At 47.9% G+C, this 16,913-nt stretch overlaps 3 protein-coding genes across 3 annotated transcripts in view; 2 read left to right on the top strand and 1 right to left on the bottom strand.

Annotated features, from left to right (window-relative positions):
• Window positions 1–16,913, bottom strand: part of LOC308670183 (snaclec coagulation factor X-activating enzyme light chain 2-like) — a 43,573-nt gene that overhangs the window by 16,037 nt on the left and 10,623 nt on the right. The window lies entirely within an intron of this gene.
• Window positions 3,851–14,323, top strand: LOC308670186 (snaclec EMS16 subunit beta-like). The gene is made up of 6 exons (XM_081331494.1): window positions 3,851–4,013; window positions 4,182–4,267; window positions 6,644–6,741; window positions 8,175–8,312; window positions 13,171–13,261; window positions 14,077–14,323. Exons 2-6 carry the CDS (start codon window positions 4,210–4,212, stop codon window positions 14,142–14,144), a joined length of 453 nt encoding a protein of 150 aa, XP_081187620.1. The 5' UTR covers window positions 3,851–4,013; window positions 4,182–4,209; the 3' UTR covers window positions 14,145–14,323.
• The window catches only part of LOC308670189 (snaclec coagulation factor X-activating enzyme light chain 1), a 38,611-nt gene continuing 25,706 nt past the window's right edge, over window positions 4,009–16,913 (top strand). Inside the window, exon 1 of the mRNA XM_081331500.1 lies at window positions 4,009–4,049. The gene's annotated coding sequence lies outside the window, so the exon portion shown is untranslated. The remainder of the gene's footprint in view (window positions 4,050–16,913) is intronic.

Genomic DNA, 16,913 nt, shown 5'->3' with positions numbered 1-16,913 from the left:
TCAGAAATGCAATTATCCAAGCTTTTTATCATAACAGATTTAAAGTGGCTGATCAAGAGGTGTTGATTTTGAAAGAAATTCCACCAAGAATTTTAAGAAAAAGGAAAGAGTTTGTTTTCTTGGCAGATGAATTTAAAAAATGACAGCTCCAGTTCAGGTGGGAAATACCAACGGGGATAGTGGTGAATTATGTAGGTACAAGATATCGTCTTAATACAGTTCTGAAGGCACGAGATTTTTATTGTAATGTACTGAAAGCAGGTTCATCGCCACCCCCAGAATTCAAAAGAGGAAAGGAAGAAGGAGCGTGACAGGCACAAACGGAAGGTATACAGCAAGGTGAAGAAATCACCTCGCTGATTGTAAAAGATGTACAGCAAACTCTGGAAACTGCACAACCCCTGGCATTATTAGAAGAACCAAGGGGTCAAAGAATGACATGGGCTGCAACCAGATGAAAGGAACAACAACAAGAACAGAAACAGTATCCTATAATCACAGCTCAAGAATCTACTAATAATGAAGCAGTGGGAGGAGCGAGACCAAAGAGGCAGGTGCATATGGACCTAACAAGATACGCTCTGAAAGCTTCAAGTTGCAAAAGATGGTGACAAAGTTTCTAACATGGAATGTTAATGGCCTAAATTCTCCGCAAAAGTGAAAGAAAATATTTCAGTATCTAAAACAATTAAAAATGATGTTATATGTCTGCAGGAAACGCATATTCGTGTATCAGATCAAAAATATTTGACAAATTCCAGATTGGGTATACAATTTACTGCATCTGCTCCAGACAAAAAAATGTAGTAGTTATTTATGTGAAGAAGGACTTAACAGCTAACCTAATTGAAGCAGATAAACAAGGAAGATATATTATAATTGAACTTTTAATAGAAGGGAAGAAAATACTTTTAATTGGAATATATGCACCTAATCAACAGCAAGGAGAATTTTACAAACTTCTTCATAATAAAATAATTCAATGGGATTATAAATCGTGTATTTTAATGGGAGTGGAATGGAGTGTTGGACACACAAAAAGATAAAAAAGGATCTTTTAAAAGTACTCCAAACCATGCTAGATTGCCTAAATCCATTTTTGATATGAAAGACGATTTGGAACTGAGAGATGTCTGGAGAGAACAAAACGTGGAAGAAAGGGATTTTACTTTTTTTCTGATAGACATCAATCTTTTTCTAGAATTGATTTTGTACTAACTACTAATGATTTTTTTTTCTAGGGTTAAGAAGATTAAGATATGTCCAAGAACTTTATCTGATCACAGTCCAGTATGGATGGAATTGGACCAGGGGAATGGAGATAGGAGATCCTGGAGGTTAAATGAAAATTTGTTTAGATATGAGGAAAATGTGGAAGAATGTAAAAAACAAATGAAAGAATTTTATACTATAAATATGCATAAGGGTACTCCAATCGAAATGGTCTGGGACGCAAGTAAAGCTTATTTTTTATTTATTTATTTTATTTTAATTCCATTTATATCCCGCCCTTCTCCGAAGACTCAGGGCGGCTTACAAGCTTAGCAGTAGCCTTCATTCTATGTATATGCCTGCTTATTAGGGCTTTCGCCCCCCCCCCCAAGCGGCATTATTACAAAGTCAGCTTAATTGCCCCCAACAATCTGGGTCCTCATTTTACCTACCTCGGAAGGATGGAAGGCTGAGTCAACCTTGAGCCTGGTGGGATGCGAACCTGCACTAATTGCAGGCAGCTGGGGTTATTTAAGGAGGCATTAGCCCACTGCTCCACCAAGAGGAGTTTTAATATATTTGAATAATAAACATAGACGTAGATTGGAATATAAGCATAAGGAGCTAGAGGAGGAAATGAAGATGAGAGGGCTTTTATTTTGAACCCATCTAACAAGAGGGTGAAAGAAGCAATTAATTTGTTAAGAGGGCAGTTTAACATGCTGATGGCAGATCAAGTGGCAACTAATTTACGATATGCTAAACATAATACCTTCTACAATGCTAATAAGCCAGGTAGGTGGCTAGCTTATCTGTTAAGGAAAACACAAAAATCACGTTAGGAAGAAGGTTACAGTTTATTGCAGAGGAAAGCCAGACAGAGAGATGGTTCCAGCAAAAAAAAGGACTGAGCACATGTAGGGAGTGGGTTTTTATACCCTCTGGAGTCTTTTGTTTGGAGTTATTTCCTATGTCAGGCTTTGTATTTCCTGTGTCACGTATTTTGACTCGAGTCTGGGTGTGCCTTCCTGGTATTCTTGATGGTTGTGGGTCAATCCTATTATGTCCAAAAGTATCCTGCTTTCCTGGGGCTGGCGTATGTAGATTTTAAGTCTTATCTTCCTAAGCTTCCAGCTCCAACTTTCTTGATGGTTTACATTTGCATGTCTATAGAACTGGTTTTCTTCTTGGGGGAAGAAAACTATTAAGAAAACAGGGCATGCTTTCCTGGTTCTTCAATATCTTTTGAGGAAATATGTTTTTCTGCCCTTTTTAATATTTCCTTCTCTGGGGAACTGACTTCCCTCACCGGGATGAGGCCAAACCCGAATCCGGCTTGTACGGAATCCAAGCTTGCTCATCCTTGTTTTGTGAACAACAGCAGCTCCCTTCCTGGTGCCGAGGCAAGAATTGCTCCTTTGTGAGTCTTGCCAAACCCCTTTCAAGGCTCCCCCCCCCACCTCCTGGCCCCGGGCAGAAGCCGGGGGTCCCTTCAGTTCAGGGCTGCTGCCTGGACTGGGACAAGGCCGAGACTGGGGGATTCTGGGAGGTGAAGTCCAGGCCGCCTAAAGGGCCAACGCTGAGGAAGCACCTGTGGACCGCTGAGCCTGGTTCCCAGAGGCCCAGCCTGCTCCCTCCCCCCCCAAACACCCAGAGGGTCAACCCCATGGCTGGGTTTCCCTAGAGCAGCCACCTCCCCCCCAAATTGCCAAAACAAAACTCAAATCTCTTTTCCAGGAGGCAACTGGACTTTCTTGTTTTTCTTTGACAAAGTTTTGCTTCTTGTCCAAGAAGCTTCAGCTCTGGCAGGATGGTGGGGAATGAAAGGATTTATATTCTTCCACGGTATATAAATGTCTATATACCACAGACATTTAGCCAAGCAAAAGGAGGGCCAAGGAACATGGGAGGTGTAGTGCAAGGCAACCAGTGGTGAACGGGTGATTCTGCTCAGTTGCAAAGCAGCAATGGGGGAGGAGGTTGCACACATCTGGTTGCAGGTTGAGGGTGGAAAGTGTCCCCCCCACTTGGCTCTGTGTCTGATGTGGGGCTGCGGGCTTTTCCCCACAGGATTCCCCAGCTCAAATATGGCTCCTTTGCTGACTTGGGCAGAAAACGGTTCAAGCTGTGCCATCCAGGGGCAAAATCCAGGAAGAGATTTTTCCAACCTGGGGGAGGGGGGGGAGGCAGGACTGAAGCATGGCAGGTAGCAGCCCAATGAGTCTTCCTCCTCCCCCTCCTCTCCAGAAACTCACTCTCTTCTAGCAGTGATGATGTTCTCTAGTTGGGTCAGGAAACGTCTGCAACGAAACACCCAGCTCAGGGATCCGTTCATTCCTGCAGGTTCTCTAGGAGAGTCAGAAAAATCTCGCTCAGAAAAAGGGAAAGTCAGCCTGTCAACAGCAGCCCCAAGACCCAGAGGAGGTGTGGGGGGGATCCCCTTGTCTGGATACCCGGAGGAGTGGGGGCTAATCAGCCACGTATCTGGGGTGCTTTCCTTTGGATTGCTGCACTGAGCAGGGGCTGGACTGGATGACCTCAGGGAACAGTTCAAACTGCAAGAATCCCTCCGTGACATCCGTCCTGGCAGAGAGTATATCCGTCAACTTCTTTTGTGCAAACAAGCTACTTCCTGATCCCTAGGCACAAAAATCCCTTCTCACACAGAGCCTTTTCTCCCACTGTCCCCCCCACAGAAATCCCCCCCTTTCCTTGCCTATAAATGCCTCCATTCCCCTCGCAGGAGGAAAGCCTGGAGTTGCCTCTGAGCAGAGTTGCTACCCGTGGAGGTTGAGGGACAGGTGAGTGCGGCTCTCCCACCTGTGGGCACCTGACAGGTGAGGCCCCTGCATAAGATCCCTATTGCCCCCCCCTCTCTCTCTCCTTTACAGAGCAATGCAGGATTCACTGTGATCCCCCCACCCCCTCAAGGCTGCTGCATGACCTACTTTCCTCTCTCCCCCCCCCAGTTCTCTCTGCAGGGAAGGAAGGAAGACCATGGGGCGATTCATCTCCGTCAGCTTCGGCTTGCTGGTCATGTTCCTCTCCCTGAGCGGTGAGTTCGAGCAGGGTCTCTCGTGTCCGGAGAGGCCAAAGCTCTCACATCTCCAACCCCTTCCTGATTTGACCCCCCCCCGAATCCTCTCCCCAAAGTTTCTTTTATTCCTGTTTGGCTCATTCTGCCCTTCGGATCCCAGCTTCTCTCTCTGCCCCAAGACTCAGGACTGTGAGCAACGATGCAAAACCAAAGTGAAATTAGCACCCCTGAAATGCAGAATTAATTAATTAAGAATGAAGTTCAACCCTTGGGGGAAAAGCTTGCATTGATGAATTAAAAGTAGAGTGCCCCTCCCCCACCTCTTGCTAGGGATTTCTCTCCATGGTGGCCACACAGCGGGTCTGAAGACCTTTCCCCATCTGCTGAAGAGCTGAGCCCCTGCTGGGGGCATCTTCAGAGGGGCCCTTCTTGGGAGGGGGGACCAGGGGGGCAGCCCCACTGGAAATCTGCCACTGAACCCCTGTAGTTGTTTAGGGGAACCCAGGAGGCGAGAGGAGATCCCTTAGGACGGACCCACCGGATCCCCCTTCCTTTGCACTGGTCAACAGCCTGGCTGCTTCCTTCCGCAGAAATTGCAAATTTAGGAGGCTTTCAAGGGTGGCCCCACATCAAGGACATTGCAGTAGTCTGCATAGGTTGCATCCAAAGTGGGGATAATTCTTGCTAACTCTTAATTGGTCAAGAAGCTTCACGGTTTTTATTTATTTATTTATTATTTATTCCTGTGTATCCTGTCACCACGATGTAAAAAAGATGTCAAGACTCTAGAAAGAGTACAGAGAAGAGCAACAAAGATGATTGGGGGACTGGAGGCTAAAAGATATAAGGAACGGTTGCTGGAATTGGGTATGTGTAGTTTAACGAAGAGAAGGACGAGGGGGGACATGATAGCAGTGTTCCAATATCTCAGGGGCTGCCCCAAAGAAGAGGGAGTCAAGCTATTCTCCAAAGCACCTGAAAGCAGGACAAGAAGCAACAGATGGAAACTAGTCAAGGAGAGAAGCAACCTGGAACTAAGGAGAAACTTCTTGACAGTTATAACAACTAACCAGTGGAACAACCTGCCTCCAGAGGTGGTGAATGCTCCAACACTGGAAGTTTTTAAGAGGAGAGTGGACAGCCATTTGTCTGAAATGGTATAGGGTTTCCTGCCTGAGGAAGGGGTTGGACTAGATGACCTCCAAGGTCCCTTCCAACTTATTATTATTTATTATTATTATTATTATTATTATTATTATTATTATTATTATTATTATTATTATTATTATTATTATTATTATTATTATTATTATTGTTATTACCAATAGCTCAAGGCAGCGAACATAGCTGATATTCTTTCCTCCTTCAGTTTTCCCACAACAACAACCCTGTGAGGTGCATTAAGCAGAGAGTGATTGACAGAAAGTCACCCTGCTTTCGTGACTAAGGCAGGACTAGAACTCCCCGTCTCCTTGTGATTGGCCCAAAGTCACCCAGCTAACCTCCAGGGCTAAAGCGGGACTAGAACTCCTGGACTCCCGCTTTCTAGCCAGGTGCTCTAACCACTAGGCCAAATTGGCTTAGTTGGGGACCTGAGGCCCAGGCAGGTCTGCAAAGGTTAATCTATTCGTGAAGGAACCCAATTTCCACCTTTGCACGTTCACTGAATGAAAAAAGCAACCAACGTGGACAGAGTCAAAGCAGACATGCAGCTTCCAGGGAATTAACCAAGGTTAGCTCTAACCGAGGTTTGGACGATCTGCAAAGGAAGCTGCAAGTCAGTTGCAATTTATTGTCATCAAAGATCTTTGCAACACAGCAGGTTAAGAGTGGTCCGCAGACCCAGTTCTCCTCTGTGAGGTGATCTCACGAGGATGATGGATCGTTAAAGGTGCTTCCAAGTAAAAGCATCACGCAGAGATGCAATCATATTAGCTTTATTCAATGATAGATCAAAGAGAAAGAAATACTTGGCATGAAAGCATTCATGCCTGCATGTGAGAGAGAAATAAAATAAAAGCAAGCTAGCATTACATAACTAAAACAGAAGAAGAACTAGGAGCTAGGAGTAGAGGTAGAACTGGAAGAGGAACTGGAACAAAGAGCAGCCCCTCGTGCAGAGGTATTTATGGGGGGTCTTGGTCCCTCCCTGACCATAAAACACTCTCGCCAATGGGGCTGTCGGGTCTGAGACCCTTGGCTCATCAGTGGAAGCAAAGAAGCCTCTTTGCTCCCATCTGATGACCTTTTTGGGGAACTGCCATGGCTGGCACTAATCATCTAACATCCTCCTCCTCCTTTCCTCCTTTCTCCTCCCCCTCCTCCTCTTCCCCCTCCTCCTCCTTGCTCTTCCTCCTCCTCTCTTCTCATTGGGCCTCCTATCTTCCCACACAGGAACTGAAGCTGGTTTCTGTTGTCCCAATGGTTGGTCCTCCTTTGGTCAGCATTGCTATAAGGTCATTGAACCACTCAAAAACTGGACTGATGCCGAGGTGAGACATGCATGTGTGCCTGTGGAAGTTCCCGCCCAGGCAGGGGAGACGTGTAGGGAGAGCCTTGCAAAGCTCCCAGGTCCCCTCTGGCTACGAGGAGATGGAGGGAGACTCACCTGGGGGTTCAAAAAGGGAGCAAAGCCCCCGATTTTGGGGACCTCTGAGATGCAGATATCCCGAGGACTCTTCCTCTGAGCCCCTTTGAGCTTCCCTTCTCCACCCTTTGAGCCAGCAGGAAACGGTGCCAGGATCGTGTTTGCTGCCCCCCCCCCTCGCTCCCCGGATGCCGGACCCTCCGCTGCCTCTGGGCAGAAGGTGGGCGGAGGGCAGCAGCCTCATCTGGGGCCGATGAAGGGCCGGGATTTGCACCTCTCCTGGCTTGTTTTCCTCCCCTCCTGCCCTACATCTCCCCCAATGCCTTTCCTTAATGTGGCCTTTTCTTAAATTTGTTTTTATTCCACTTTGCTTATTTTTTACAAATAACCTCAAGGTGGCCAGCACACACAATCGGCCTTTGTCCTTCTGTTTTCCCCAGAACAACAACCCTGTGAGGTGGACTGGTCTGAGAGGGAGGGACCGGCCCAAACTCACCCGGCGACTTTCATGCCTCAGGCGGAACTAGAACTCCCGCTTCCTGGCTGTGAGCCTGGTGCCTCCCCCACTAGTCCAGCTGGCTCTGGGCTTCCTTTCGGGGGAGGAGAAAGCAGGTTTTGGCAGACGCCAACGGAGGGATCAGAGACCTGTCAAAACCCATTTCAGGCTGGAGAAGTGAGAGGCGTTGGGGGGGATCAGGGAGGGGTCTAGTCCAGTTAGGCAGCCTCCCCCTTCCTGGACAGCCCTTTGTCCGGAATGAGGTAGGGGGGTGGACTAGAAGACCTCCAAGGCCCCTTCCCTCTCTGTGAGGCTGTTATCCCGCAGAGGTGAGGCCCGAGTGTGCCTGGAGGTCTCGGATGCTCTGAAAATCCGGGCAGTAGCTGGCTGGGAGGTCTCCCCAAATCTGGAAGGCTGAGCTGCGTTTGCCCCCCCCCCCCAGATTCTGCAAACTCTTTTTTCCGCTCCTTCCTCTTGGAAACTCGGAGGAGGAGGAGGAGGAGGAGGAGGAGGAGGAGGAGGAGGAAGAGGAGAGGGAGCAGGTGGAGAGCGGGGTCTGCAGAGCCCCCTGCCCCAAAGGCTGGTCCCGGGTTCAGTCCAGGGCCTCTGTTGAGGGTCCTGAAGCCGAAAGAGGCTTTGCTCAAAAACTGCCTCTTCAGGGAGGGCAACTGTGGGTCTCAGGGAGATCCTGAGGGTGGCCAGGATCAGGCAGTCACAGCCCTGCTCTGTTCTCGGAGGCAGAAAGACACGCACACACACACACACACACACCCCACACCATATAGACACAAATCTGCTTCTCAGCTGAAGAAGTGTCTTTCTCTCTTGTTGGTCTCTCCCAGAAATTCTGCACACAACAGCACAAAGGCAGCCATCTGGCCTCCATCCACAGCAGTGAAGAAGAAGCTTTTGTGTCAAAGGTGGCCTCCAAAGTTTTGAAATTCGGTTCTGTGTGGATCGGACTGAATGATCCATGGAATGTAGGTCCTCTCTAATGCTAATCTTTTACTGTTTCTCAGGAGGGTTTTTAAATAGATGTTATTAGTTTTTATAGGGTTAGGGATAAGGTGGGTCAGGATTAGGGTTGGGATTTGGGTTAGGGTTGGGGGTTTTTTGTGTTGTTTTTTTAAATCACATTTATATCCCGCCCTTCTCCGAAGACTCAGGGCGGCTCACAATCTAAGCACAAAACAATGTGCTTAGCAATAGCCTTCATTCTATGTATATGCCTGCTTATTAGGGCTTTCGGGGCCCCCCAAGTGGCATTATTACAAAAAAAATAGTTTATATAGTTTTTGATAAAATTGCTTGTTTGTCATTTATTTCCACCATTAATATTCTCCCCTCTTCATCCGCGTAAATTTATTTGGGATTCATCGTTTCTTTAATATATAGAGCTGCTCCTCTTTTCTTTTGAAGTGCTAATACAAAGTAAAGTTTACCAATTTTCAGTTGTTCTAACAATTTATAATGTTGTCTCTTAACGTGTGTTTCTTGAAGACAAATTATATCCATTTTTAATTTTTGTAATCATGTGTTACCCGTCCCAGCTTCTGCCAACCTAGCAGTTCGAAAGCACGTAAAAATGCAAGTAGAAAAATAGGGACCACTCCGGTGGGAAGGTAACAGCGCTCCGTGCGCCTTTGGCGTCTAGTCGTGCCGGCCACATGACCCGGAGACGTCCTCGGACAAGCGCTGGCTCTTCGGCTTTGAAACAGAGATGAGCATCGGCCCCTAGAGTCAGAAACGACTAGCACGCATGTGTGCGGGAACCTTTACCTTTTAGTCCATTTATATTCATTGACAAAATCCCACTCTCCTCCATCTCTTTCAGTTATATCTAGGTCTTAATCTTCTAGTCAATCTTAACTGTCTCTGATCTCTTGGTCTTGCTCCTTCTTCTGTATATGTGTTTTTAATTTCTTCCTCCTCTCTTGGTTTGACTGCTCCTTCTACTACCATTTCTTCCTGTTTCTTTCCCCCACTAATGGACCAATCATTTCCTTAACTTTTTTCTTGTTTTTTACATGTTGAAAGAAGCTTCTTTTGTTATTTTTTACTTTGGTCACAAGCCTTAGTTCATTTTGAGCCTTAGCTTTCCTCACTTCATCTTTGCAGGCTCGGACTATTTGCTGATATTCTGCCTTAGTTATGTGCCCCTCTTTCCACTTTTTATACTTGTACTTTTTATCTTTCAATTTATCAGAGAGTTCTTTATGCAGCCATGCTGGTTTCTTTTGAGACCTGTTATTTTTCTTCTTTGTTGGTATTGTGCTAGACTGGGCTTTTATTATCTCATTTTTCAAAATTTCCCAAGCTTCTTGAGTAGTTTTCCCCTTGAGGATTCTCATCCATGGAATCCTTCCCAAGCTCTCTCTAAGTTTATTGAAATTAGCTCTCTTAAAATCCAAGACTCTAGTTTGGCTGTATTCTATTGCTTGTGCTTCCATAATGTTGAATTCCAATATTGCGTGATCACTTCCCCCCAAGGTTCCTGTGGCTTCGACACCTTCTATCATTTCATCTCTGTTAGTGAGGATTAGATCCAATACGGCTATTCCCCTAGTTCCCTTATCTACTTTTTGGGAGAGAAAGTTGTCTGCTAAGTTTGTCAGGAATCTGTTAGATCTTCCACTTGGTGCAGAGTTTGTCTCCCAGTTGATGTCAGGGTAATTAAAGTCCCCCATTACTATTGTGATGTGCTTCCTACATACCTTAGTTAGCTGACTAGCAAAATTTCATATATTTCCTCTGTTTGGTTGGGTGGCCTATAGCAGCGCTTTTCAACCAGTGGTACGGTTACCGCCTGTGGTACATTGCCACCTGGCAGGTGGTACGCAACTATCCTAGAAAAGTGGTAGCAGGGGAGGGGAATGAGCTGAACCGGTGGCAACACCACATAGGCCTGAGTGAGAGATGGCTGGAGCTGCAGGGCTCGGCGGAAGCACCAGGATCAGCACCAGGCTCCAGGATCAGCGCCGGGTGGGCAGGCAGGTGTCTTGCTCAGCTGTGGCTTGGGGGGCACTTTTTTCAGTGCCATTGTGACTTTGAACAGTCACTAAGCGAACTGTTGTAAGTCAAGGACTACTTGTACTTCATCAATTTTTCCCTTTTTTTTGTCATCAGGTTTTTGACACCTTGCTAGGCGACTGGTGGTACTCGGATGTTGCCATATCCTAAAAGTGGTACAATGGGTGAAAAGGTTGAAAAGCCCTGGCTTATAGTATACACCTATGGCAATGTCATTCCCCCCCCCTTTTATATTGACCCAAATGCATTCAAGACAGTTTTCATTATTGTTGTGCTCTATTTCTGTAGAGATGTAGTTATTTCTTATAGAGCAACTCCACCTAGTTTGAGGACTACAATTTCTTTTTCTTTGTATTTCAAAGGTTCACTTCTTACTTTTCTCAAAATCTCATCTCCTTTAGATCTGTTAAGAAATCTAACATGCACTTCCCTGGGGACTTTATTTCTTCTAGCATAGTTTGAGTTAACTCCATAGATCTGGTCTAATTCTCCTTCCATTTGCTGTTTCCCAGTTCCTAATGCATCTGCCAATAATTCAGTTATCAAGCCTAGCAGATCCTCTTCCTTATCTTCCATTATATTTTGAAACCTTAAAAAGTATGAAGCTTTTTCCATCTCTATCCCCGCTATCGAGTCTTCTAGTTCTTCATTTATTTGGATAAACTTCTGATTTTCATCTTGTAAAACTTCTAGTTTCTGGTCAGCCTCAGTTGATTTATCTTCTATCTTTTGAATTCTTTGCTATTTAAAATTTTCAAATTGAGAATCCGTATTGTTAATTTTTTTATTCATTTTATCAAAATCACTTTTCAACTCCACATGGTTTTTCGATGTGACCGCCACGTGAGTAGCGATTGCCTCTCGAATTGCTTGTAGGGTCGCTTGAGTGTCCTTTTGGAAGCTATCTTTTCTTGTTGAAGCATTGTATATATTGTTCTCTGACAGTCTGGACTTGTAGAAGCCGAAGATTCTTTTTTTCCCCTAACTTTAGATACATTTGGAGAGTTCATCTTTATCTTTAAATCATACATTGTAATCCACCAAGTAAGTCAAAATTTATAATCCAATAACCTTCTAACAAATAGGAAAGGTAAACAATAAAAATAGTAAATAGTGAAAAAGAGCAGAAGGGCAAAAAGAAAAAAAAAGAGAAAAAAATACGACAATTTGTAATGCAAAGTATTCTGTTCAGAGGGGTTTCTTGTTATTCACTCTTTCAAAACAGCTTATAAAGATTCCAGGTCAAGTGGTATTTGTAATCCAGAGAAGTCCAATGACTTCAATCATCGTTTTTATTTATAATCATGGCTTTTTTTTCTCATTGAATGCTCAGAACGGAGTTCCGGCACCTTTTTTGGATGAAACCTTGTAGGGTAGGCAAGGTTGTATGATATATGTGAGTTCCGGCACCTTTTTCTTTTACAAAAAAAGCACTGTTTATAATTATAATCCATGCTGTAAGACAGGGCAATCCAAAAAGGGTCTTTTTTCCCCAGCCACAGGACTTTAAATTCCAAGGACACCAAGATATTTAAAATATAAGCAATGTCTAGGCATACAGCCAAGTTTTACTCTGATCAGAACAGACTGCATATAGTTCTCGGTTTTGCCACTAGATGTCACTAGATGTCCATTCCCACCATACTTTCAAAAAGTTTAAGAAGTTAAAATCCCGCTGGTTTTCAAACAAGAAATAAACAAAAAGGCTCTATAAAACCAAAAGTTTTCCAGGAGGGTTTTTTTTTAAGGTTCGTCTGGTGGGAGGCCAAGGTCTCTCTCTCCAACGTTCTTGCCTTGGACAACGGCCGAGAAAACCAAAGCAGAAATCCTTGAACTGCCATCCTGTCTCTCTCTCTCTCTTCCCCCCCCCCTCACCAAATCCTTCCCTCCTCCTGGAGGACCCAGCGCTCTCCTGAAGGGCCGCATCCTGCCCTGGCCCCCATCTCAGCCTCCAGGCCTTCCTCCCTCTTGAGGGCGCCTTGGATGGCCCCCAAACCTGGGGTAGACTCTGCTGGGCCTTCCACTCAGGGGCTTTAGAGGCCTGGCCTGGGGGGGGGCTGTTCTTTCCTCTCCCCCCCCTTTTTATTTTATGCAGAAATTCCTCGTTTCTGTCACCGGCAGGATTTCGTCCCCTGCTCTGTTGCATTTTCAGCTCTAGAGAAAAGCTCGATCATCTGCAAAGGAGGGGAGTTTGCCTGGAGTTGAAATCAGCTCCTGGTGACTTTGTGAATAGAAATATGAATTTCCGGCAACAAGAGTGAAGTAGCTCATCCGAATACGCGACTGAAGATATCCAGGATGCTTTTCTCTTCCCGAGAGTCCCCCGTAGCCCTGGGTTCTAATTCTGCTTCCCCCATGCAGGGACTGATGGGCTTTGAGGCGGTTTCTCTTCCGGAGACCAATGAGTGTCGTTTGGAGCGGTCACCACGTTGGGCATCGGGCAAAGTGGCCGCAAGCTGAGCTGGTGACTCCTCGGACACCTCCGGGCCGTTTCCTCCTCGTTTCCCTCTGGATCTCCTGACTGTCCCCTCCCCAAGCGGTCACCAAGTGTGACCCTGCTTAGCTGCTCCGGGTCAAGTGAGGCTCATGGAGAGAGAGAGGAGAGAGAGGGAAGGAGAGAGAGAGAGAGAGAGAAAGAGAGAGAGAGAGAGGGAAGGAAAGAGAGAAAAAGAGAGGGGGTGGGAAAGAAGGGAGGATACATTTGCTCTGCCCCTTTAAGCTCGGCCAACTTTTCTCTCTCTGTCCCTGGGCCCTGCACGGCCAGAGCCCGCTCCTCAATCAGCTCAGGGGGCTTCCTTGTCTTTCCAGGATTGCCACTGGGAGTGGAGTGATAATGCCAGGTTCGACTACAAAGCCATGACTCGAAGACCCTATTGTACAGTAATGGTACTCAAGCCAGGTAAGTCAATGTGGTGGTGCAAACCTTGTTACGTCAAGCAGGGTGTGTTTCCCTCTGTCAGAGTCCTTACCAGCCCTGGTTCCACAAATGATAAATGATGGTCAAGAAAGTAGCTGGCTGGGCAGGACCTTTCTGACCAGTGTTTATTGACGGCAATTAACAGCAAATAAAGTCAGGACTGGGAGTGACTTTCTCCCAGTGCCTTATATACAGGCAATCCCCTTAGCTCCACCCCCCCATCCAACCAGCCGGCTTCCCTCCCTAAAACCAGCTTAGCTGGCCTCCGCCTTCCCCCTCCAGCGTTGTCTCCAGCAGTCCAGCATGCAGCCAGGGGCCTCAGCTGTTCAGTGGCCTTAGAGAGACCAGTCAGCGTGCTTGGAGGTCAGGCAGAGGGATTCCCAGGCAAAGGGGGATTCCCCTCCCTTTCCCTTCCCTGAAGTGGCAAGCCCACAGGGCTTGACACCCTCCATGGAGACCCAAGGGATCCTTCTCTCAACCCCTTGCCACTGGTGACCTTCCTTGACCTCCTGGATCTCTGAGCTGCCTCAGTTCCACACTCTGTACAGAGAAGGGAACACAACACAACCATGGGACAATCCATTAAAAACGAGACTGGAGCTCTATATGAAAATTATTACGGGGCCATCAGCCCATCATTCAACTAATAAGTTCCATCTTAACCTTGTTCCGAAAGGCCATCATTGTCTCAGGGCATCTGGCTTTTTCCTCTTTCCTGCCTTGCCACTGAAAAGATCTTCTTGGACTCTTGGGGAATCTCTGCAAAAAGTGATCAAAATTTTTCTTTTGCTGCCCAGATAACATCTTTTGGTTCAATAGAGGTTGCGAAAAGTCTGTATCTTTCGTCTGCAAGTTCCGGGCATAGCCTGAAGATCCAGCTGTGTGAACTCTGGAGAAGCAAAGAAGCCCCCCACCCCACCCGACCCCACCCCCGCCTGCCGCCATCTCTGCTCTGCCCCCTTCGCTCAATGGATGCTCTCTGCAGCCGGGATCTGGTTTTGCTGCTCCTGATGGGCCTGGAGGTCCAATAAATTCTGCCTAGCACGACTGGCCTTGTTTCTTTGGGGCACCCAGGAGACGGTCGAGGCCCGAAGCTCAAGACCCCCCAGCCCCCTTCGTGGCAGGGCTCGGCCTTAAGGGGGGAGGGCGACTCTTAGGTGGGACCACCCACTCAGGCACAGATGCTTTCCTCCCGTCCCCCTCCCTGGATCCGAAGGGGGTGGAACCTGCTGGGCCTCAGCACCCCTTCCCTGCCCCCAGAGCCGATTGGCACCCCCGTGCCCCCCCTGGGCAAGATGGCGGCATCCCACTAAAAAAGGCAGGGGGGTGGGAGGGGTGGGTGGGTCCAGGAGGCGCTTTCCGGGTGTTGATTTTTCCAACTAGCAGATAAAGCCCCTACTCTGGGAATTTGGGGATCCCTCTCAGGCGCCCCGAGATCGTGGAGAAACAGATTCTCTATTTACTCTGCGGAGTTGAATTGGGCTTCAGGATGGGCCTCTCAGGAGGGATTTCCTGGCAAACATTCTCCCTGGAAAAGGAAGTCCAGGAATTCCGGGTGCAGCTACCAAGATTCAGGCACTGGGAATCGGGGATCTTAAGACCTGGGAGAGTTCTTGCCTGGCTGTCTGGGATCGGTTGGTGCCTGATGGAGCCCGGAAGTGGGCAGGGGCCGGGAGGGTCTCAGGGCCCCCAGCTGCCAGTTCCCTCCTCGTCTTTTTCAGGAATCCCTGGCTGGCCCCCTCCTTAAAAAAGCCACCCCTGCATCCCGCCTGCCTGGGCAACTTTCATCCAGTTGCCAAGCTCCCCATTCCAGGGATGGTTGTGGAAAAGGGTCCCGGGTGACGGAGACCCCCCAGCCAGGATTCAGGCCCGGTTCTGGGGGAGAAAGAGCACCGGGCTCAATTGCTGAGGACCTCCGGCAAGAGTGGGGAGGGGTAGGATTAGGAATAGGATTTATTAAATTTATATGCCGCCCTTCTCCCCAAGGACTCAGGGCAGCTCACAACAATAAAAATTGAGAGACATAAAATACAAAAATTAAAAAAGAATTAAACAATGAATGTAATAAATAAATGACAATTTAACCCAATAAAAGCCATATTTAAAACCATAGTCAGTCCAGGCCCGCTTGTTGGAACAACCATGTCTTCAGGTCATGGCGGAAGGACCGAAGGTCAGGGTCCGTCCGCAGCTCCGGAGGCAGTTCATTCCAGAGGGTCGGCGCGCCCACAGAGAAGGCTCTCCCCATGGGGGTCGCCAGCCGGCATTGCCGGGCCGACGGCACCCTTAGGAGACCGACTCTGTGGGAGCGAATCAGGCGATGGGAGGTTGACAATGGCAGCAGGTGGTCTCGCAAGTACCCCGGGCCTAAGCCATGCAGGGCTTTAAAGGTTATTACCAGCACCTTGAATCGCACTCGGAGGGTAACCGGAAGCCAATGCAGCTCATGCAGGAGAGGTGTAACATGGGAGTATCGAGATACTCCCATAAGCACCCGCGCGGCCGCATTTTGCACCAGCTGAAGCCTCCGGGTGCATTTCAAGGGCAGCCCCATGTAGAGAGCATTGCAGTAATCCAGACGAGAAGTGACAAGGGCGTGGGTGACCGTGCCACCACCCTCCGGCAGCACTCAGTGGCCCTCAATCCCATTGACTGTGGCATCCTTTTGGGCCGGCCCTGTTCTGCGCTGGTTCGACTCCTTTCTCCATGGCCAGCCGCAGCCGGTCTGGACAGGCAGCCAGAGGTCCAGCCCTTGTGGTGTGCCGCAGGGCTGATTCCTCCATCCGGCTGAGAGACCCTTTGCGGACCTTCGAGTTGTGCTCCAGTCGTGGCCTTTCTCAGATCGGGCATTTCAGATGCCCTTCAAGGTGTGATGACCTTTCAAGGCCTCCATTGCAGGGTCCAGGCTGCTCTGGGGACCCTCCCACCCCACTGGGCTTGGGCCCTTCCACCCAGGAGAAGGGCCTTCTCTGCCGCTGCCCCTCCCTGTGGAATATCTTGCACCCCCCCAGGAATGAGATGGGCCCCAACCCAACCCTCCTCTCCTTCTACAAGGGCCTAAAGACATGGCTCTGCCTTGGGACCCCAATGGGGGAGCATCACAATGGGGGGGGAATCAATTAACAACAGGTGCCACCTCCACATCCCACCCTCCCCAACCTTTAATTGGCCCCCTTTATTTTGTTGTGTGTACTATTGTACTACCTTGTTGTGACTGTTAGCTGCCCAGAGCTGCCCTGAAGTAAGATGGGCGGCTGACCAAGTCTATCAATAATTAGAATATATAATAATAAACCTCCTGGGGATAAGATAAGAAGACTCTCCCCCTGAAGGCGTGGGCTCTCCATCTTGGGGGGTCTCACAGCGAGTGCTTCGGGGATGATGGTTGGGCTGTTGTGTCTGCACCCTGCAGAGGGTGGACCAGCTTCAAACATTGGAGGCTTGAAAAAGGGAAGACAGAAATTAGCAAAATCATCTGCTTCTAGGAAGGCTTGGAAGGAGAGTTCAGCCCCAGAAGAGACCAGGCCGAGCCCCTCACAGCAGCCAAACCTCAGCTAGATTCAGACAACCGCTTGATCAGCTCTCAGAAATATCCCTCCCTGTTTTAACACAACCCATAATTCTTGGCTAGTTA

Source organism: Vipera berus (genome assembly GCF_964194415.1).
Source record: "Vipera berus genome assembly, chromosome: 6".
Classification (NCBI taxonomy): domain Eukaryota; kingdom Metazoa; phylum Chordata; class Lepidosauria; order Squamata; family Viperidae; genus Vipera; species Vipera berus.
Note: the sequence above shows the minus strand (reverse complement) of the source record. Positions and strands in the feature narration are given on the sequence as shown.

Excerpts from the sequence above, each read along its gene's own strand:
- LOC308670186 (XM_081331494.1), top strand. The coding sequence starts at position 4,210 with ATGGGGCGATTCATCTCCGTCAGCTTCGGCTTGCTGGTCATGTTCCTC. Across the intron at positions 4,268-6,643 it reads CATGTTCCTCTCCCTGAGCG|GAACTGAAGCTGGTTTCTGT; the intron begins GTGAGTTCGAGC and ends CTTCCCACACAG. Across the intron at positions 13,262-14,076 it reads AGTAATGGTACTCAAGCCAG|ATAACATCTTTTGGTTCAAT; the intron begins GTAAGTCAATGT and ends TTTGCTGCCCAG.